At 45.8% G+C, this 22,464-nt stretch overlaps 2 protein-coding genes across 2 annotated transcripts; both read right to left on the bottom strand.

The window, feature by feature from the left end:
* Positions 1-5,735: 5,735 nt before the first annotated feature.
* Positions 5,736-11,673, bottom strand: LOC136946402 (protein-tyrosine kinase 6-like). Its single transcript, XM_067240718.1, has 8 exons — positions 11,186-11,673; positions 10,332-10,453; positions 9,707-9,867; positions 8,262-8,427; positions 7,643-7,801; positions 7,285-7,466; positions 6,432-6,585; positions 5,736-6,312 (listed from the first exon to the last, which is right to left on the bottom strand). Exons 1-8 carry the CDS (start codon positions 11,587-11,589, stop codon positions 6,128-6,130), a joined length of 1,533 nt encoding a protein of 510 aa, XP_067096819.1. The 5' UTR covers positions 11,590-11,673; the 3' UTR covers positions 5,736-6,127.
* An 806-nt stretch (positions 11,674-12,479) lies between these two features.
* srms (src-related kinase lacking C-terminal regulatory tyrosine and N-terminal myristylation sites) lies at positions 12,480-18,600 on the bottom strand. The gene is made up of 8 exons (XM_067240720.1): positions 18,105-18,600; positions 16,736-16,857; positions 16,368-16,534; positions 15,205-15,361; positions 14,970-15,128; positions 14,503-14,684; positions 14,173-14,329; positions 12,480-13,836 (listed from the first exon to the last, which is right to left on the bottom strand). Exons 1-8 carry the CDS (start codon positions 18,449-18,451, stop codon positions 13,637-13,639), a joined length of 1,491 nt encoding a protein of 496 aa, XP_067096821.1. The 5' UTR covers positions 18,452-18,600; the 3' UTR covers positions 12,480-13,636.
* Between the last annotated feature and the right edge of the window lie 3,864 nt (positions 18,601-22,464).

Below are 22,464 nucleotides of genomic sequence, written 5' to 3'. Positions count from 1 at the left end.
GAATCCAACAGCAGTAAAGTGGAATCCAGAAAATGCAACTATCCAGGATGGAAGTTTGTGTCTGTGAATAGCAGAGATGCTATAATTGAGAATCTGTTATTATGTTGTTATTACACTGTTATTACACTGTTGTTACACTGTTATTATATTATTAGTACACTGTTATTCTGTTATTATTACCAGTTAAAGTAATTTGTGCAAAGTACAAATACTTTGTTACTGCACTGAAGTAGGTTTTTCTAATATCAGTACTTCACAATTTTTCTGACAACCTTTGACTAAAACACTAAAACAGGTAGTAGTAATGACTACTTTTTACAGAGCCCATACTTCTTTATTTTAACTTAATTGAAAAAGTGGACTACACTTTGAAGTACTTTTTCTGGAGGATATTTGTACTTTGGCCATCTCTGGTGAATAGTTTTCAGTCAGAGACAAAGTTCGTTACATATCTGTGTCACAAACACAAACGTTTACAAGCACACCACATGTTTGTCTTCTGTGGTGTTTAGACTGTGTCCTGTGTTGTTGATGTAGGGGTGTAGTGGGTTCAGTGTGATCTTCTCCCTCACAGAGGACATAGTGGCTCAAGGCTGGTGTACCAGCACCCAGTCTTCTGCTAAATACGGCTGCTTTATCTGACGACTCTGTTGACTCTAGATTAAATGGAGGGCAGAGCAGAACTGGACCAGGATGCAAAATATTTGTTTTCTTCAGATTTCTGGTAAAAACAGCAACTAAATAGGAAGGATTCAGGATTGCTCAAAACTGCACGGTGCAGTTCAGTTGAAGGAATTCCATGTCTTTTTTTACTCTATTCTGTACATATCTGATACTGATATCTGATTGGTCCACCTGTCACATAACAGTTCACATGTAAGTCACTTCTTCAAAAAGCTTTATTACGTAAGTGTTCCATTGATGAAGCCTCAAGGTATAACAGGTACCTGTCAAGCAAGTAGGGGAACAATTATTCTAAATCAAACATCTGGACCATTTTCATATAGTCCATTGATTAATTTTGGTGAATGTGTCCCGGCAATTTATTGTGGTGCGGTCTCCCCCTAGTGGTATCGTTTGGTACTGACTCCACATCCACGTGGGCTCTCAATCCCGTTGCCAGCACATTTCATGCTGTGACAGGAAGACACCTCCGAAGTTTTGATAAAAGAACGTGCACACCCATTCACATACAAACATGCACGTGCATATACACACATTCACCTACAAACATGCATGCACATGCACACACATTCACACATACAAACATGCACTCTTATATACACACACACACACATACATGCATTCAAATACACACGCACACACACACACACTTTACGTTTTCACCCGGGGGCCTCCTGTGTTGCGCAACACCTGCCATTCTGCTTTACATAAGAGAACGCTCCCAAGATGTAGACTAAGCTCACAGAATCCCAGCCCTCTATGCCTCACACAGACAGGCTGTATGGAGCGTGTAGGGCTGGGGAAACACTAGGCCCTCTGCCAGCCAGAGAGGCCGGCTGGGAACAAGCTCTCTGGAACTAACAGAGTTGCTCCACTTCCTTCCACAGCACACATCTCTATCTGGGTTGTAATGAAGAGGAAGGTTCAGGAGAGTCAGGTGGCTGAGCGGTTAGAGAATCGGGCTAGTAATCAGAAGGTTGCCGGTTTGATTCCTAATGATGTTGTGTCCTTGGGCAAGGCACTTCACCCTACTTGCCTCGGGGAGAATGTCCCTGTACTTAATGTAAGTCGCTCTGGATAAGAGCGTCTGCTAAATGACTAAATGTAAATGTAAATGTAAGGTTCATGTTTCCCTCCAAGTATCTTCATGCGGCGCCTAAAATAGCCACACTGAGATTTTAGCACATAGCTTAGCTTGTGCCCCCCTGCCTCTCATACACACACGAGCGCGCACACACATACACTCTGACCTAGTTTTCTGCAGAGAGGCCAGGGTGAGGTTCTGGTTCTGCAGCCTCATCAGCCCTCAGGATGAACAGCATCGCACACGCGTGTGGGTCGCACACGCCATCCTTTCAACATACCAACACCGACACGCTACATGTTAGTGTGATGGTTGGTATGTTCTCTATCCTTTCAGCTTCCCAATCACATTCCAAATCTCAAACACAGGACGGAACACAACGCATCACACGTCTTGGTCTGAGCAGTCTGAGAGAAAGACATGGTTCACAGACTCTAAATACATCTCTAGATTTATTTTTACTTCATTCAGCCCGGAGCTTGCTTTTTGATCAAAATCTCGTATGGCTTTGCCTCTAAATCCCAGCTGTAGAAACCAGAGGATTTTACTGATGTCCACTTCCCAGGACTTAAGTCTGAAGCATTCCTGTTCTAATGAACTACTCAGTTAGTGTTAAACTGCTTCTTCAGGTCACAAGAGACAGACCTTTATCAGTGTTCCTACAGCCTGAACATGCACAGTGTGGTGTAAACACATCAGTCCTGCTAACCAAATCAGGCGTCTCATATAACAAAGGACTTTGTCCAGTTCCTTGGGTCCATGAGCCTGTAATATCCTTCCTGTTCGACCGAGTCAGCAGACAAAGATCTGCAGATAAGGGCCCAGAGGCAGCCACACAAACACACACGCACAACTACTCACTAATGATTTGTGCCTCTATTAAAAAAATAATCCTTATCAAAGACACTGCACTACACATTTGTAGTCAAGGACTAAGAGGGCAGAATGTGGTGCAGGACTATGTCCCACATGGAGAGCTACTCAGTAGCTACAGTATGTAAGAAGAGGACTGGGATCCCAATCTAACGTCACTCAACTCCTGAGAGACCACTTACTGGAAGTCCTGATAGAAAATCATTTCTGCACAATCTACTAATCAAAACCTAGATTTATTTACATCTTTGAATTGTCATAATTATAGGCCTGAACCAGAAAACATTTACATGATGTATTTAGCAGTCTACACTGTTGTTAAGCTGTTATTATGTTGTTACACTGTTACAGAGATGGGACTGTACATAAGTAGATTTTCTGGCATAGGCATTTACAACTTTTTACAATTTTTTTGGTTAGTGTCTTTTTGTATTAATGTATTAATATGATGTGAGGTCCAGTTACCATCGTGACATTAAACAGGTAGTAGTAATGGCTACTTAAGTATATGTCAGAGCCCATACTTCTTCACTTTACCTTGAGTGCAAAAGTGTAGTCAGTACTTTAACTTTTACCAGTCTTTTTGAACATGAGCATCTGTACTTCTACTTGAGTGAAGGATGCATGTACTTTTACCCTCTCTGGCAATCTGGTAAAAACCCTGGGTTGGATCATGCTGTGTGCTTGTTTACCAGCAACAACCATCTGACTGTTATTATGACTGTTAGCATCTGACTCTGCTATTTTCAGACATGACAAACACTCCCTTCCATGCTTCACATAGCGCGCTAACTTCTCAACGAATTACAGTCGTTAAGTCACTCGTGCTTTCTTAAACAACAACCAACCCTGGGAGACACCAGCTGCTGGAGGGTCTTACCTCTCGCAGTCTCACACAGCGCACCCTCCTGTCAGCAGAGACGCCGGGCCTGCAGAAGACAAAGGACTCCTTCGACGGACGGGAGCCTGGGAAGGCCGACAGAGGGAATGCTGGATGGAAGGCTGGATGTGTGAATGACGGATGCAGCGACGGTGAGGCTCCGCAGGCTAACAGAGACGCCGCTTGAAATGTACATGAGGCTGATCTACTCTGCACTCTCAGAACTCCAGACACCCAGCACTCCTGTTTTATTGGCTGAGAAGGCAGGCCTGCCCACCCCTGCCACCAGCACCACCTCCTCCCCCCTTCCCTGACCTTTTGTGAAGGATTCTTGCTCCCTAGATGGAGGGAGGGGTGAGAGAAAAACAAAAAGAAACACAGGGAAAACTTGAGAGGAGTTGAAGGAGAGACATCAGGTGGGGTTGGGGGTAAGGAGTAGGCTAAAGGCCTTCCATGCCTCCCTCCCTCCGTCTAAAGCAATGGTTCTTAACCCTGTACTCATGGAACACCTGTCATGCATGTTTTAGATGTTTCTCGGCTCCTGATTCAAATGCATGTTCGTTACCAGGCTTCTACAGAGCTGGATAACGACCCATTCATTTGAATCAGGTGTGTTGGAGCAGGGAAACATCTGAAACATGCAGGACAAGGGTTCCCTGAGGACCAGGGTTAAGTACCACTGGTCTAAAGTGGAAATAAGAACCAGGCGAGCTGACTGGTCTCTGCTTCTTACTGATCACTACAGGGTGGCGACGGGAGGGAGCAGAAGAGAGATAAGAAAAGGTGACAGAGAGAAAAAGTGAAAGGGAGGGAAGGAGGTGAGAGAGAAGGGAGTGGGGGGGGGGGACATTTATGAGGTGTTGATTACGAGGTGTGTCTTTCAGGTCCCGTCCAAAGGAAGTGCATTTAGAAGTAACTAGTTCTCTAGGTGAATAGTTGCTGATGTGTAGATATCTTGGGTTATCGGGGCGGTTGTTGCTTGTTAATGACAGTGCAGCAGCTCCACACATTTGAGCATTGCATCTCTCAGTCTTTCTGTCTGTCCGTCTATCACCCTTTCTTACAGAACCCACCCTGTAATCTCACTCTACATTGAACTCCTTTTCTCCCGTGGTGCAGTAGAGTACAGTGGTAGCAGCAGGAGAGAGACCTCCCATTTCCTTGACCAGTGGGTCCCCCCCCCTTCCTCACCCCCACCCCAGGAGGAATGCAGGCTGCACGACCCAGGCACACTCCATCACGTGCACTCCCACCACGTAACCTCATGCACACTGCTGCAGGCCTGCATATAGACTACTAACTCAGGAAGAAATTATTCAGAGGAAGGAGGAGTCTGAATATACACACTGGTAGGCCCACAAGAGGTCCCCCTTTGAGGTGTGCATTCAAAGGCTGTCCTGTTTCGATAGACAGGTATCAGTGGGGGAAATGATTGGGAGGTGAACTACTCCAGCGCAATGACTTTGCAAAAATCCAGCAGAGCCTCTCTTCCTTTACCAGACAGATGGACAGCCTGACAACCAGTCAGCCAGTTAAGTAGCCACCCCACCAGTCTCCCAGCTTCCCAGTTGGCCAGCCAGCCAGTCAGTACACCAGTCTGCCAGTCAGCCAACCAGCCAGTAAACCGACCTGCCCGTCTGGGGTGTAGGGTTGAGAGGGTGCATCTATTTCTGTGGTCTGACCTCTTTTGACCAGGTATCTATTTAGCAGGGTATCCACAGCAGCATTTTTTCTGGCAACTACTCGACACACAGAGAAACACAGCAACTTACTCAGCCATGCAGACACACACAGCTGAATACAAATGCTTTAATACACACAAAGTGTGTGTGCAAGTGTGTGTCTGCGTGTGTCTGCGCATGTATACACTAAATGGCCAGTGACCTAGTTTACCAGAAGAGACGGGGGAATGCAGCACCTGCATAACATCACACACCACTGACCTTTGGGATGACTGAATGTCTTTACTAAAAATGTCTGTATCTTTCCCCAAAACATTTTCACACACTTAACCTTGATGATTTAACTTAATGATGATGATGAAAATGGACAATCAAGCATTTACACGTGGGGAAACGGTATATACTTAAATACAAACATGGAATGAAAGGAGAAAAAGAACATATGAAAGAACAGCAACAACATTCCACAGGATGATTTCAACAGTGTTCCCTGTTCCATTCTGGAACAGGGAACACTGTTCCAGAATGTTCCAGTTCCACACTGTTCCACACTGTTCCAGAATGGAAACAGGGGAGGTCAGAAGAGAAGCAGGTGGCTCAGACTGCAGGTCCTCTCCTCTCTCTATCAACACCTTGGTCAGTCAAAGACACAATCAACACAGACTAACAGCAGTAGGATGCTCAGACAATCTCTGCCTGTCCTTTACCATCGGTGTTCTTGAATTTTCCGACTTGCTTGAAGTCAGTTTTGTGCCGGCTACTCAAAGGCTAATCAGATAAGCATTTTGCTTATTTATTCCAACTGCCTACTGCTAGGTGCATGGCCCCATAGGTCCTACCTATTACCACCTCTCAAACATTCTTCAGAAACATGTTGTCTCCACCTCCCCCTGGTGGTCAGCGCCAGTCACTTCAGCTACAGGGTCACTCCACCTCGTTCAAGTTAATGCTCTCCAACCAGGGGCTCAGGTCCTTGAAATCTGGCCTATCAGAGGGAAAGTCCTTCCAGCAGGACAGCATGATGTCATAGAGGATGTCTGGGCATTTGGGCGGAGCCGGCATCCTGTATCCATTGAACACCTGGCTGTAGACTTCCAAGTTGCTGAAGGCTGAAAAAGAGAAAAGCAAGGAAGAGATGACAAGAGAGGAGAGGAAGGGAGAGGAAGTTGAAAGGAAATGTAAAACAGAAACTAAAATTATTTCTTTAGTGGGGACATGTTAATCTCACCTGGGTAGGGCACCGATCCATAGCTGAGGATCTCGTACAACAGGATGCCAAAGGACCAGACGTCAGATTTGTTGGAGAACTTTCCGTGGCTGATGGCCTCCGGGGCGCTCCACTTGAAAGGGATGTTCTTCTCCTCAGAGATGTAGAAAGGCTCCTGGGGAGAGAGAGAGAGGTGAGGCCTCAGCCTACAGGAGAGAGAGGTGAGGCCTCAGCCTACAGGAGAGAGCGGTGAGGCCTCAGTCTACAGGAGAGAGCGGTGAGGCTTCAGCCTACAGGAGAGAGCGGTGAGGCCTCAGCCTACAGGAGAGAGAGGTGAGGCCTCAGCCTACAGGAGAGAGCGGTGAGGCCTCAGCCTACAGGAGAGAGAGGTGAGGCCTCAGCCTACAGGAGAGAGCGGTGAGGCCTCAGCCTACAGGAGAGAGAGGTAAGGCCTCAGCCTACAGGAGAGAGAGGTAAGGCCTCAGCCTACAGGAGAGAGAGGTGAGGCCTCAGTCTACAGGAGAGAGCGGTGAGGCCTCAGCCTACAGGAGAGAGAGGTAAGGCCTCAGCCTACAGGAGAGAGCGGTGAGGCCTCAGTCTACAGGAGAGAGAGGTGAGGCCTCAGCCTACAGGAGAGAGCGGTGAGGCCTCAGCATACAGGAGAGAGAGGTGAGGCCTCAGCCTACAGGAGAGAGCGGTGAGGCCTCAGCCTACAGGAGAGAGCGGTGAGGCCTCAGCCTACAGGAGAGAGAGGTGAGGCCTCAGTCTACATGGCACGCGCACGCATTCGGTGAGCTACAAGGGTGCTCCCAATGCAGGGATTTTGAAAAGCACACACACACACACATACACACACACACTGCTTCAGAGCTACCTTGATGACCCGCGCCAGCCCAAAGTCGGCCACCTTGCAGATGTTGTTCTCCCCAACAAGAACGTTCCGTGCTGCCAGGTCTCTGTGGATGCTCTGCTGCTCCTCCAGGTATGCCATCCCATCAGCCACCTGGGCAGCCATGTCCACCAGAGACACCAGGTCCATACATGAACCCTCCTCACCTGCGATTACACACACACACACACACACACACACACACACACACACACACACACTGCCAATGAGTGGAGGGTAAGTGAAGTCAATCAGAAGATACTTAACAAAAGCCAGGACAGGAAGGAGAGTGGCTAAACGAGGAACACAAAATGACCAAAACAACAGGAAATGATATCACCACCTCGCAGGAAGTCGAGGAGGTTGCCCTTCTCCATGAGCTCGGTGATGATGTAGTAGGGGGGCGTGGCGGTGCAGACGGCGAACAGCGAGATGAGGTGACGATGGCGGAGCTTCTTCATCATCTGCACCTCCTGCTGGAACTCCTTGTGGTTTAACTCATCTGTGATCACACACACAGACATGTTGCCAATCACAACATGTCATAAATGAATGAGAAAAGACAGGATCGGCAACATACTTGTTGATGTCATAGTTTCAACAGCTGACGTGAAAAACACTGAACTGGAGTGTAATAGGATGCTATAATTAAAACAGAGATTCTACCCAGATAACTTAGACGTTCTGTAAGTAAAGCAACACAGCATATGGTTCCTGAAGAATGTCTTTCAGTGTCTTCGTGAGTCATGATACGGCCCAGTTTAGTGTCAGGAGCCATGACGACAGGCAACCCTAACAGAACTGGAGGAACCACTTGCTCTGTGTGTGCGAGTCATGAAATCATTGTTAGTTCATTTGAGAATTCTTAATCCTTGTGTGGCGTTCATATTTGTGTCCCCCCTGCTCCTAACACACACCGGCTGAAGAACGACCCCTACAGGAACGTTTGTGTGTTAGTGTACCGTTCTTGAGGATCTTGATGGCCACGTTGATGAGCTTCTTCCACTGACCCCTGAAGACGTCAGCGAAGTATCCGCTGCCCAGCTTCTCCTCCAGGGAGAACTCCTCCTTGGGCAGCTCCCACTCATCCACCGTGCTGTGGCTCAGGTCCTTTGGCTTGGGCTCACTCTGCAGGGGGGGAGGGTGGAGGTTTGGAAGGCGGAGGTGGGGGAGGGGAGGGGGGAGGTTGGGAGGACACACACTTAGCCACAAACTGATGCAAACACAGACACTGACACATGCACACACCGCTATGCGCACAGACACAACCAGCTGTCCTGTCTCAACCCTCAGTCTTGTACCACAGAAACTAAAGACCACAGTCCCACAGTTCACTTTTCTTATTCCTATTTCAGATAAGAGAACAGAGAGAGAAAGAGAGAGAGACAAAAGGAGAAAGACAGATGCACTGAGACATGAGGGAGATCAGCAGGTCTCTTTAACAGCAGCTCAGTAGGTACAGATTCACTGTCCACGCCTGTCAACTTGGCAGTCATTTAGTTGTCATTACAAGACATGTAAGGTCAAAACAGACGCTCTTTCTCCCAAAACGTGACTGAATAGAGAAATAGAGAGGAGAAATGACAAAGAGGAAGTAAGAATAATTGTAACAATCAAATAAAAATGTATTTGTATAGCCCTTTTTACAAGCAATGTCACAGAGGGCTTCACATACGCCCATAGAACTGCCCCTCAACCAACCTAAACCCTCAAGGAAGACAAAGAAAAACTCCCAGACAAACTCACTAGAGGAGAAAAAAATGGAAGAAACCTTGGGAGGAGCAATTCAGTGAGGGATCCCCTCCTCCAGAGACGGTTGGTGAAAGAGAGGAGCAGAACACAGGCTTAACATAGTCATACAACAGGGAAGTGTCAATGGGTGTGATCCATTGACACTTCCCTGTTGTATGACTATGTTAAGCCTGTGTTCTGCTCCTCTCTTTCACCAACCGTAAAGAGAGATACAGAGAGACCTACAGTCAACTTTGCTGTCATGTGTCTTTACAACAACCAGAGAGACTAAGGGGCCCTTCTTGGTCTCCCTTGGTCATAGATTGATGGTATGTTTAATTGTTTATTAATCCAAATTGCAACTGAAACTTATTTGTGCGTACATACACACATTTACATTTAGTCATTTAGCAGACGCTCTTATCCAGAGCGACTTACAGTAAGTACAGGGACATTTCCCTGAGGCAAGTAGGGTGAAGTGCCTTGCCCAAGGACACAACTTCATGTTTGCTTACTTTCACACTTACACACATGTGAAAGTAAGCAATAGTGAACACGAGTAAGTCACTGCTGAGTCAGAGTAGCTAGTTCTCTCAAGTCTTGTGTGTGTGCGTGTGTGTGTGTGTGTGTGTGTGTGCGCGCGTGTGTGTGTGCGTGTGCGCGTGTGTGTCCTCACCCTGGCGCAGGGCTGGCCCAGCCTGAGCAGAGAACCCAGGTTGTTTGTTGAGTAGAACTCCACCAGATCCATTAAAGTGCAGAAGTGTTTGGCCTGGTCCAGGTGAAACTGCTCCCCTTCCTCAACCACTTTAAAATGTTTCACCTTTTTGTCAGATTTCACTGAATAAAAAATAAAACACACACACACCCCATGTTTGCATTTATGCAATTACACATCCACACAAAACACAGATGCACACACACAAACCAAATTAGATGAGCAGAATGAAGACTAAAAGTTTGATTAAATTAAATGCTTTGAAAGTTCCTTAAAGTGCTGTTCTGGATATGGATAGACCAGCTGTAGATCACACAGTTCCAGAAATATTCTTCATGCTGATGGATTTAGTTAAGATCCTCATTAGCTGATGCAGAACAGCAGCAGTGCCATAGCTGGTGGGGTAGGTATGTATGGTAGAGCTGAATGTGAGTTGACTATAGCAATAATTAGGAATTTTGTATAGTCATAAAGCATCGGGAGATTTTGTATTTGATCCTCTCTTTCGTGGAAAGCTTCAGAGTCCCCATCCTCCATCTCCCCTCTCTCTTTCTCTCCTCCTCCTTCTCTCCATCTCTCTCTTTACCTGATAGGACATGTCCCACGCTGTCTTTCTCGCTGAGGCGGACGAGGAAAGCTCCTTTCGCGTTCTCCGGAGACAGTAGAAGGTTCATCGCCTCAAATCTGTCCATCTTCCCAAAATACCAGCTGGCCATGCGACGTAGCACAGACACAGGTTACAACAGCATCATGAAAGATTATATAACAAGTTATGCAGGTTATAGAGGAGTTTAATATTTAACATATGAAGATATACTATACAATGTACATATACACAGAGAGAGAGAGAGAGAGAGAGAGAGAGAGAGAGAGAGAGAGAGAGAGAGAGAGAGAGAGAGAGAGAGAGAGAGAGAGAGTTGAAAGATAACTGTTCATGTGTTTGGATTCATGTACATTTCAAACATTTATCTACAGATTTGTAGTCTTGCTGTGTTGCAGACTACAGCATTGTGATAAAAAGCGAGATAAGTCTTCTGAACGACAAGGTTTATCAGAGAAAACCATAGAGAACAACAGAAAGACTGAATTTTTTTTGAGCCAAGACACAGATCTTCAATGAAACCCTTTGTATTTTGATAGTAGAAAACACTAATAATATGTGACGTTAGAACATATTGAGATTTTACCCAACCAAGTTTCTGTGGAAGTACAAAATGTCTTAACTGTCAGAATCACTTCCTTTCTTAGAATTAAGGAATATTCACGCTTCCATTTTCGTTGCTATTATTGACAATACAACGCAGAAGCAGACCGATAAGCAATATACTGTCAGCTCAGAACTAATCAACTACAAACCTCCTCACCGACCCTCCCTCCACAGTCATACAAATTAACTTTAAATAAGTAAGCGGGGGGCAACATTGAGACAAAGATACTCACGGTTGTGCCTCAACAGATTCTCCTCGGGCAAGGTAGTTTTTTGGCACGATCCCTGTCACCAAACATCTCCCATTCTTATCTATCTTCTGCGCGGTCCACCAGTCACCGTTCCGACTGATTATTTTGAAGAGATCTCCTTCCTTGAAAGTCACTTCATCGTCTGCCCGGGCATCGAACGACCAAAGAGCCTTATAAATGGCACTCTCTGCGGCTTTGGGAGGTTGGAGCGCTTCGCGGTGTACCTTGTACTGTATGGAAGACCCATTATCCAAATCAACAGGCTGGTCGGCATCGTTCTCGTTCTCGTTACCTTTCCTGACTTTGTGGTTGTTTTTTTTACCAAAGAGCCCGTCCCGAATCATCTCCAGACACGAACATGATGTACACCAATATTTACCCGCCATGAGACGGGCCTGATGATCTCTCAGCGCGCATTAAAGTGGTGACGCACTAGCTCGAATGCACCTGTCCTACAGGTACTCGTCCAAGCGCATGTACTCTTTGCAATTTGCAAAACGAAAGCGCCTTCTGTGCTTTGAAAAATTAAAAGAAAAAAACAAATCTACAACTTCCTCGAGTACGAACGGAACGAACTCCCCGCCCTTACAAAACCCTCTGCGTGCCAGCCAGCCCACTTCAGTTTTAACCACACTACTCTCCTACTCTTAGACTAGCTCATCAGACTAGGTCAGCCGTCTACGGTGCTCTGAGTGTGGGAAAGTTCCTTCCCGAAGAGCTGTAAGTAATACAAATAGATCACTCTAGATTTGTGCAATCTGGTTTTCTTCCATGTCGTCCTCCTCAGCCTTGGCTGTCTGTACACAGCAGATGGAGACTCAAACAGGGCAATCTCACCATGGAACAAGTAGGTCTTCACTACGTCCTCCACCGTAAGTAAGGGGTCAAGGCCCTCAATGAGATCTCTGCTGACGATAAAACTAAACGAAGGACGGCTGAAGACGAACAACTATCAGACCAGTATCTCCTCCTGCTTGACTGGGGAGTCGATTCCCGGCCGTGCCTAATGACGTTGTGTCCTTGGGCAAGGCACTTCACCCTGCTTGCCTCGGGGGAATGTCCCTGTACTTACTGTAAGTCGCTTTGGATAAGAGCGTCTGCTAAATGACTAAATGTAAATGAATACCTTCTGAATACTTTCTCTCTGCATCTGGAAGACCAAGGACTCTCTCTCTCTCTTTCACACACACACATACTCAACTCGCACGCGCACACACTATAAATGCAAACTACAAACATATACAACCTCATTTTTCAAAAAAATACTTTATTAGCACAATATCTGTTATTAAGTACCTGATGGTGTGTTCAAGGTAATGTCTGGTAAATTAAAAAGGAACTATATCCAGATGGTATGGCTCAAGTATGAAGTCCTATGCTATAAGTATGTCATGCATCAGGTTTAAAAAATAGCATTGGATTTAAAAACATGGTCATACTAGTCACTAGGTAAAATCTGCTGTAAAAGTCCTCTGCGTACTTCAGTCTGTAGGTACCATGGCATCCTCCATATTTGTATTATTTTTTTTAACCCTGTAAGACCCCTGGTTGTAATTTTTTTTGAAAGACCACATTTATCCAATGGCATTGCAAGGCAAGACAATAGGACCCATTGGCTATGTAAATGTGGGCTTACTTTTTTTTTTTTAGAGCTAAAAGTGATGTTATGATTTTAAACTGGGTCTTACAGGGTGAGTCTCTGTAGTGTAAACATTGTGACTCTGTGATTGGCCATCTGGCCTACATGGCCTACGTGTGATTGGCTGCCTGTGTATGCTACAAGACCAGAGCCCTGTAACAGTCGATCCATCTTTGAATCAATCTTTTCTTATTCTTACTCTATCCTTGTACCCTGCTCGCCTCTTGTCACTCCCAGTCTTCACTGTTTAAGAAGGGATATTATATTGCACAAAACCACAATTCATAAGGGAGCAGCAAAATTCTAAAATACACGTGACAAAACAAAATATTGATTGCAAGAGTTGGCACAAAGAGACAGTAATCAACAGAAATCCTGAACAGTTTGGCTCTCTTTCTGCTGTGGTTTAGTCATAATAATCATGTCAGGAGCAGCTAGTAGCATGTTTCTTCCCCTCCACCTCTTCCTCCTCTGTTATGTCATCCTCTTCTAGCCCCCCTTATTCCTCCGTTAGAACCCCCTCACCCCAGTTCAGCCCAAAATAGTTTCATGGCATTTCCTGGTTCTTCAGTGCCTTTGTTGGAGTGTTTGGTACCTACACAACCCTCCTCTCTTCTCCTTTTCACTGCCAGCCTTCTCAGCTCTCATCCTCTCCTTCTCCTCCTCCGTGTTCACCCCTCCTCCTCCTCCTCCGCTTCCTCCTTATGGTGGGGAACAGCTGTCCATCCTAGCTGCGGACCCAGTCCGATGCTTCGCTCGCCTGACCTGCGTTAAGACAGACGCCCAGCTCAGCTCTACACCTCGATGGTCTTGAAGTAGATCCGTGAGTAGATGTTGTCGAGCTGGCTGTGCAGCGCGTGGAAGGAGGGTCTCTTGGAGCACTCGGGGTTCCAGCATTGCATCATGATGTGGTAGATGTTGGGGGGGCAGCGGTTGGGGCAGGGCAGCCTGAAGCCTGAACCCAGGAGCTCCAGTACCTCTTTGTTAGTCTTTCCTGGAGGAGAGGGGATAGGATGAGATGAAGGGAGGAGGTGAGGGGAGGGGTGGAGAGAGAAGAGGAGGAGTGGAGAGGAGTGGGGATAGGATAGGATGAGAGGAGGGGAGGAGGTGAGGGGAGGGAAGAGGGGTAGTGGAGAGGGGATAGGATAGGATGAGAGGAGGGGAGTAAAGGAGGGAAGGAGAGGAGAAAAGAGGGCAGGGTAGTGGAGAGGAGAAGAGGAGAGAAAAGAAGAGGAGAGAGAAACATAAGCACAAATGGACCATTTGTAAGTGTATGTGGTGTGTGTGGGTGGGTGTGTGTGGGTGGGTGTTTGTGTGTGTGTTGGCATACCGTCATATGGCATCTTCCCCCGTGACATCATCTCATATAGCAGCACGCCAAAGGACCAGACGTCCGACTTGACGGAGAAGCGCTGATACAAGGCCGCCTCCGGGGCCGTCCAGCGCACAGGGATCTTGGTGCTGCGACTGGCCGTGTACACACTGTCCTGGAGAGCCAGGGGGAGAGACCAACACTCAGAGGCACGCACACACACACACACACACAGGCACACACACGTACAGGGGCACACACACACACACACACACACGGGCACACACACACACATATCCACACACACAGGGCCACACACAGAGCTCATATCCACACGCTCACACAAACCTTTATGATCCGAGCCAGTCCAAAGTCAGCCACCTTGCAGACCAGGTCGTCCCCCACCAGGATGTTCCTGGCGGCCAGGTCTCTGTGGACGATGCTGCGGTCCTCCAGGTAGGCCATGCCCTCGCCCACCTGGCTGCCCATGTAGATCAGGTGGGCCGAGGTCAGCATGTGGCCCTCTGGAGCTGGAGGGGGCACAAGGACGCTTGTTATGTCATGGAGCAACTAGGGAGAAAGAGCAAGGAAATAGGGGGCTAGGGAGTAGGGGGCTAGGGAGTAGAGGGCAAGGAGATAGGGGCTAGGGAATAGGGGGCAAGGAGATAGGGGCTAAGGAGTGGGGGTCTTGGAAGTGGTGTGTTGAGGGGTAGTGGGCAAGAAAGTAGGGAGCAAGGCAATAGGGGGCTATAGAGTAGAGGGCTAGGGAACATGGGGGGGACTAGTGAGTTGGATCAAGGAAGCAGGTTGCTTACAGGTCAGATAGGACTTGAGGCTGCCCTTGGTCATGAGCTCTGTGACGATGTAGACAGGTTCTCCTCTGGAGCAGAGAGCCAGCAGCTGGATCAGCTTGGGGTGGTGGAGGTTCTTCAGCGCATGCACCTCTTTTATGAAGTCATCCTGCTTGGTGTCCTCTGGAAGGGGGAGCAGCAGGAAGATAAGATGGCACCTCTCTCCCACAGAAACACACTACCACACACACACACACACCTTGTTTGAGCATCTTGATAGCCACTCTCTGGTTGGGGGTGGGCCCAGAGGACCACACTGCCTCCCACACCTCTCCGAAGTGCCCCTCTCCCAGCTTCTTGTGCAGCTTGAACTCCTCGCGCGGCCGTTCCCATGGCTCCATGTCGAACAGCTCTCTCTGGTGGAAGGGAGGAATGCAGCAGAGAGGTCAGATCAAGGAGCATCCAAAAGGAAATACAGAAGGCTCACTCATTCTATTGGTCATTTGGAAAAAACCTTCACAGATCTAGTCAGATCAAGATTAGAGGTCTTGCAAAGATGTTTACACAGACTGTCCAGCAAGCTTTCATTTTGATATCGATAAATAGTTTAGTTGACATCCGATTATAGTAAAGTATATAGTTCATGAATGAAGGAAACAAAATGAATGAATGAATATTCAAATGGCTTGGGATGGTTTTACATCTAATAAAAACAACCTAGTATGTACAATATATTATTTATTTTAAATAATAAAGTGCAACACAGAATACGAAATGATCTGGTAAAACATAGAATGAATAACTAAACTGTGAAAACAAGACTATAAATATGGCAGGTCCTGACACAAACCTGACAAAAATCAATTAAATCAATGTGAAATGTGCTTTGAAATGTGAAAACAACTTTGGTGACAAGAACAAAACTCTTGAAATAATAGGATATAACACACTTGATTTTGTTCTGGAGGCACAAACGTGTCAGTCTAGAATCAACAATTAACAAATCACTGACAGTGCATTAAAACGATTAAATATTAAATAAATTAGCTGCAAAAACAGAGGCCACGTATGTAAAAAAAAACAATCTGCATATTTGAAAAGTTGACCAGTGAAATTCAAAAAACAATCTGAGTGTTTGTATCTATAAGCGCCATATTAGAGTGTATGTGAGTCAGTCCTTCTGTCCTGGCCTGGGATTCACTGTCTCCGCTGGAAAAAAAGAGAGAAGAGTCTGGAATCACTGAGATGTCTCCAGTAACTACCTACGAGTCACTCCTGAACCCTGACCTCTGACCCCTCTGCTCTGCTCTACTCTACACCGCTGTACTCTACTCTACTCTAGGTCTATTCAACTTGCTTGGGTGAAATTCTCCCCATTGGGTAGGTGGACGTTTGTGTGTGTCTATGTGGACTGAAACCCACCTTCTGTGTGCACGGCTGGTCCAGGGGGACCCCCAGGCTCTTGGAGTTGTTCTGGTAGAACTTGATGAGGTCCCCCAGCGTGGCGAAGGACACCTTGTCAGACACAAAGTAGGCTCCGATGACAGAGCGCTGGATACGGAAGTGGAAGACCTTCGCTTCACTCCTGACTGTAGATATATACACACACACACACAAATAAATACATAAAAGACAGATCTCTTGGTTTAGATAGTGTGGAGACAGAAGTGAGGGATGAGGGAGAGAGAAAGAGAGAGAATGTGTCAAAGAGGCCTGCTTGCATAAGATGGTGTAGGGGGGGAGAGATATAGAAAAGAGTGAGGGAGAGAGAGAGAGAGAGGAAAGCCTACCTGAGATGGTGTACTCGTCACTATGGCTCTCACTAATACGGACCAGGAAGGAGCCATCTTTGTTTTGGGAAGCCAGGAGCAGCTTCTCTGCCTTTAAACGGTTGATGTTTCCATAGTACCACCTTCACACACACACACACACACACACACACACACACACACACACACACACACACACAAGCACACGTACACACACGGAGAGCAACGGATGGACAGAGAGATTGGGTGGAAAGATGGATGGGGCAGGGAAAGAAACAAATACACAGAAAGAGACAAGCATGTTCATATGGACAAGCAGACACGTGATATGCCACTTTTGCCTGTGCACAGTGAGTGAGCGCACGCACACACACGCACACACACGCACACACACACGCACAGGGCACTAACTGAACACCAACTAAACATTAAGCATACATTAAGCACATGACAAGCTGACGAAAATTTTGCAACACAATACAAAATATCAGGGAACAATGTATCTCTCAAACATCCCTTTGTTTTCACATAATGAAACGCCCAGTTAATGCATATTTACTTTATCTTCATCTCATTTAATCTAACAATCAACAAAACAATCTTAATTAAGCATGAAGTTTAAGGTGACATTTAAAGTGTGTTATCAACTTGGACAGAACTCGTATTTACTCAGTCACAGGGTGCGGCTGCTTTGTGGATAGTTGGTGTTGGGTGTGTTTCCATGACGATCATTTCAACTTAAACGGTCAAGTACCGGTTATGATGAGGACATGTCAAATTTTTTGGATTTCCAAATCCTGTTATTACTTGAATTTAATTCCGTATTTATACAAATTTAAAAACTGAACCTGGACCTTTTGTATTTTCTACTAGATAGCCAACAGAAACGTAATACATGTAGTCATTTTACAGAGGCATTGTTACTGTAACAACAATGTGTTGGCTGCCCTATTAGAGTGGGTTGCTGCAGTGACTCACGCACGCACAAAAGCACGCACGCACACACACACACACACACACACACACACACACACACACACACACACACACACACACACACACACACACACGCACACACACACACACACTGGGCTACACCACAGTAGCCCAAAAACTTTAGACATTGCAACTCAAAAGATCACACCACGGGGAGCTCCGTGGTCTATCTCTACTGTCTAAAGATCAAATCATCACTTGGCCAAGTTGATAATAAATCATTTATGCTGGTTCACATAGGCTACAGCTCGTGTTATAGAAGTCTCATGTATGCGATTTTGTACAATGTATTATCTGAAATCTGTGAAACAGAGATAAATAAGGCTATAATATCTAGGCATATTCAACATAATACCGCATACCGCCCCCGCATAGACAATCAAACAGCACTCACTTGTATTTAGCGAATTCGTCCTGTAGAAGTGCCACATAGTTAGCTGGTAGCAAACCGGATTCCAGCGTGCCTGTGAGTTTCTTGGCCAGGACATAGTCTCCCCTTTTCTCAATGACCGACAGCTTGTCACCTTCCTTCACAGTTAATTCCTCCTCGCTCCTGGCTTCAAAATCAAATAGAGCAGCATAGAGCTGATTGGGTTTCTTCTTCGGGGTCGGGACACGGATATCACCTGAAACGGTTGGGATCTCCGCCGGCCTTGTGATGTTCGGGTAGTGGAGTTCGGGCCATATGCAGTTCCATAAACGACTCAAACATGGCATGCAGGTACGACAACAGCCCTCCATCCCAAACCTGCCGCAGAGCCGCGGACTCCAGGATAAAAAATTTAAGGGGGTCGGCACTCTACAACAATAGGCTACGACGCCAAAATTATTGCTATTCCAAATAGGTCAGTTGCCTACAGTTTCGGTACGCCTTGCTTTAGCTCTTTCTTGTCTCACCCACAGCACACATAATGTGCAGCGCCAGCGCTAACGGGGCAGATATTCAGGAGGAACCGGTTTAGTGTGGAGATGGATCTTGGATATTCGGCTGAAACTCGAGGGTTGTGGGAATGCGGAAACGACATATTGGCGAGGAGGCGACACAACCTCCAGCGATCTAGTATCAACTTAGACTAGTTAATTCTCAAATTAAAGATAAATAAATCACATTATTCTTGGCTACACATTTGCCTCAACAATTCAGTCTATCAAGCAGGCTTCGTGCCAGGATGGTGAAGCAGAAAGCACATGGACTGTTGTTTTGAGTTGGCGCGATGGACGTCTCCCGCTTTCCGTACACCTGTCTCCTTTCCACTCAACACAGCACTTACTGTAAACCCTACGCTTTGCCCTAATGTAAACAAACTGGAGGTTTTGTCCATTTGCCCTTGGCAATTTGAATGTGTTCTCCTTTGTAGCTTATTTGCCAGAATTGGTCAAATTAGGCCTATTCATAACCATTTTGTGTTAATATATATATTACTACACAGCCTTAATATAATAACAATTAATTAAAAAATATTGGGGATATTTTCACTGTTGTGTGGAAAACACTGACATTTATTTTGAAACAGTTTGACAGTGTTAATAATTTTGCCAAACATAGTCACTGAATCAAGGATGAAAACACCCTTACTTATTTCAGTGTCTTTGATAAATATCATAAAACTATATTGTAAGTCATTTATTTCCTACTGTTTCACAATGATAACATGTATTTGATTTGAGGTTGCAGTGAGGAGTCTCACCAATGTCCTTCAGTGGCACACAGGCGTAAAAGTATCTCAAACAAGCAAACCTAGTACAGAAAACAAAAACACTGAAATTTCTGTTTGATAGATAGCACACTTTTATTAGTATATTTAGCTTTGTGACGTACAGCTTGGGGAGAGAAAAAAAGTCACAACTTTGAAGTTTTGGAAACATTTTTACCTTAGCAGTGACATTACACTGAAAAAAGCTTAATCTCAGATCATTGGTTTGTCATAAATCAAAGTGATATGTTAAGTCAATCAACCGCCCATGCTGTGTAAACAAACAGAAAGAACGTTTTTTTTTTTTCTTCATATTTTTCCTCAGTCTTTTAGTTGCTTTACATATATATTATCAACACCTTTCTAAAGAATCAAAATATTTAGCCACATGTACTGGAAAAAAAAAGTATCCACTGTTATATATATAACACAATAAATATAAAAAGAATAATCCTTTGATATAATTTATATGGTATCAAAGAGGGAAATGGGCCTCCGATAGGACATGTTATAAAAGTGATGTCCTTTTTCCTGAGGTTTGTGGCTGCGCTTCAGTTTTTTCTCTCTGGCTAAATACACGAATAGACTTGAAAACCCAACACAGGGTACGTCAATGGCTTATCATTCATTGAGGAATTTTCTTCCCTCTTCAGTTAGTGCCCCCCCTCTGGTCCCCCCACCCCCACCAGGTCCAGTTCACCCGGGGCCAGTGGCTCGTGTGCAGCTGTGGATGAAAGGAGAGTCCCAAACAGGCAGACACTCAGCTCTCCCAACATTCAGCTTGTTTTTTTTTACAGTGTAAATAAATGACATTAACTTTCTCTAGACCCGGTCCCATTTCCCTTCAATGTACTACTACGTATCAACTTAAAACAGGGAGGGATGGCTGATAGATGAGGGAATGAGACAAACGAAAAAGAAAAAAAAATTAAGTTGCAAAACTCTGTACATGTAAACATCACACTTCCACTGAGTCCAAAATCATGAGGAGAATACAGGTTCACATTGGTGCTGGGTTCAAATCCCAACGGAGAGGAAAAAGACAATCAGCTTCTGGTAAAGGAGGAGGTGGTGAAGACTAAATCAAACTAAGACAGAAAAGCACCACAAAATTTGAACATAAAAACTGACGATGGTCGTAGGACCATATTGATTTGACTGTAGCTGTACACTGCCCTGATAGAAAAATAAAAGGTTAAATGATTTTTCTCTATTCTTTTTTTTTCTTCTTTTTTGTTGAGCTATACATCTGACCAAAGCAGATTAATACGTTTCAAAGTGTGTGTTCATTTGCGGAGGGTCTAGGCCAGCATCACACTACTCCTGTCTGAACAGACCAAAACAGCTCCCCCTAGAGCTCATACCGCAGCCCTACAGGTGAACTCAGATGACACGGCCACACACTTTGAATGCAGTATGATGACATGATGTTAAGAATACTGAAGTGCTGAACTCGTTCACCTGGCTACTGAAGGAGCAGGGGACGAGAGAAACTACAGATAGTGAAAGAAAAAGAGAGGTCAGTCACAGTAACCTAGGGAGTTTCACTGAAGAACACAGTTAGGACTGCAGGCTTGGTCTGTGCTTGGCACATGTTCTAGGTGTAAAGAGGTCACATCAGAGCAGTGGTGGACGGGCATGCAGCCGCCAGAGCAAGACGGTCTGAGCACTTCCTGTTTGTAGAGCACTTCCTGTTTGGGAGCACTTCCTGTTTGTGGAGCACTTCCTGTTTGTGGAGGAGCGTGTTTCATCAGGAGCAGCGTAAGACAGCACACCCCGGGTGTGATGCAAGCCAAGTAGCTTGTTAAACTTGTTGACATCCTGGTATGGAATGTACAGTATAGGCATACAGAGGAACTTCACTTGAGTTGTTGGTATTGTACAAAATATTATTTGAAAAGACCACTTACTTGCACTACAAAATATATATAAAATAATAACATTAATAATAATAAAAATATAAATCAGATATAAATGCGTTGACCATGGGCACCTGTGTGAGCTTGCCGCAGGTCTTGAGGAGGCTGAGTAAGAATGCTCTGATTATGGCTAAAATACTGCCTTCTCCCAGACACCTCCCAGACACACTCTGTATGCAACAGCTGCACACAGAAAAGGAATGGAAATCAAACAGTGAGCAAATTACACCTTTCCAAGATTGTCATCTGCCTAGTTATGGGTTGTAGTCCTGTTGGTTTGACTACCCAGAGGTGCAAACAGAGGGTGGAGTAGGATTTAGCGAGAGCCTCTGCTGTAGAACAATCTCTCCTCTTAAGACCGTCATATTGGAACTGTACATTGAATTGTCCCTTGTCTATAATACAAATGCATAACTATATCACAATCTTCTTTGTTTTTGTCAACAAAGCAACGTTTTGTGGCGTGTGACGTTATAAAAGGTGAGCAGCGCTTGACGGGTCGGTCTTTTTAAGAACTAGGGGCATTCTGTCCCTTGCTCACACACACACACTTGCACTTTCACACACACTCGCAATTTTGCGCACGCACACACACACACACGCGCACACACACGCACACCCACACACCTCCAAGCTCCTCACCTATACAGGTATACTGTAAATCTATGTTGATGCTCACAGTGGGGCCAGGTATATGGCCGTATTGACTGTGTGCATATGGTGAGGTATATGACTACATCTGTGTCCAGTTATGTGGCCACAGGACTGTGTGTTGTCTCCTGGCCACCCCGAGGGCATGGCCAGCAGGAGCATCAAGGCAGCTTGAAGACAGGAGAGTGAGATCCTCTGGGAGGCTGTCAGACCTACACAGTAGAGAAGAGCTGGGAGGGGGGCGAGGGAGGTTAACTCTGGCTGCGGTGGTCCGTGTAGACCCCAGGTCACACAGAGCTGCAGACTCACTCTCAGCAGACAAGAAACAGATGGAGGGGAAGGTTCAGAGACGACGGAATCAGACTCTAGCCAGAACTTCTGTTTCCCTGGCAGCCAGAGATTCAGAGGGTTCCAGAGAGGGGGGCTCACAGGTTCTGTCTGGAGCCAGGTGTGTGACGTCTCTTTGGTGAGGACGTCACCTAACCCGGGA

This window comes from Osmerus mordax, chromosome 7 (assembly GCF_038355195.1).
Source record: "Osmerus mordax isolate fOsmMor3 chromosome 7, fOsmMor3.pri, whole genome shotgun sequence".
Lineage (NCBI taxonomy): Eukaryota > Metazoa > Chordata > Actinopteri > Osmeriformes > Osmeridae > Osmerus > Osmerus mordax.
This window is presented reverse-complemented; position numbering and strand designations above follow the sequence as displayed.

What these genes read in the sequence shown, in the direction of transcription:
- LOC136946402 (XM_067240718.1), bottom strand. Translation starts at nt 11,589, where the DNA reads ATGGCGGGTAAATATTGGTGTACATCATGTTCGTGTCTGGAGATGATT. An exon ending in TGGGCCAGCCCTGCGCCAGG is followed by an intron (nt 8,428 to 9,706) that starts GTGAGGACACAC and finishes CCCCCCCTGCAG; the next exon opens with AGTGAGCCCAAGCCAAAGGA. An exon ending in CATCAAGATCCTCAAGAACG is followed by an intron (nt 7,802 to 8,261) that starts GTACACTAACAC and finishes GTGTGATCACAG; the next exon opens with ATGAGTTAAACCACAAGGAG.
- srms (XM_067240720.1), bottom strand. Translation starts at nt 18,451, where the DNA reads ATGGAGGGCTGTTGTCGTACCTGCATGCCATGTTTGAGTCGTTTATGG. An exon ending in ACCAGCCGTGCACACAGAAG is followed by an intron (nt 15,362 to 16,367) that starts GTGGGTTTCAGT and finishes CCCTTCCACCAG; the next exon opens with AGAGAGCTGTTCGACATGGA. An exon ending in GACTGGCTCGGATCATAAAG is followed by an intron (nt 14,330 to 14,502) that starts GTTTGTGTGAGC and finishes CTGGCTCTCCAG; the next exon opens with GACAGTGTGTACACGGCCAG.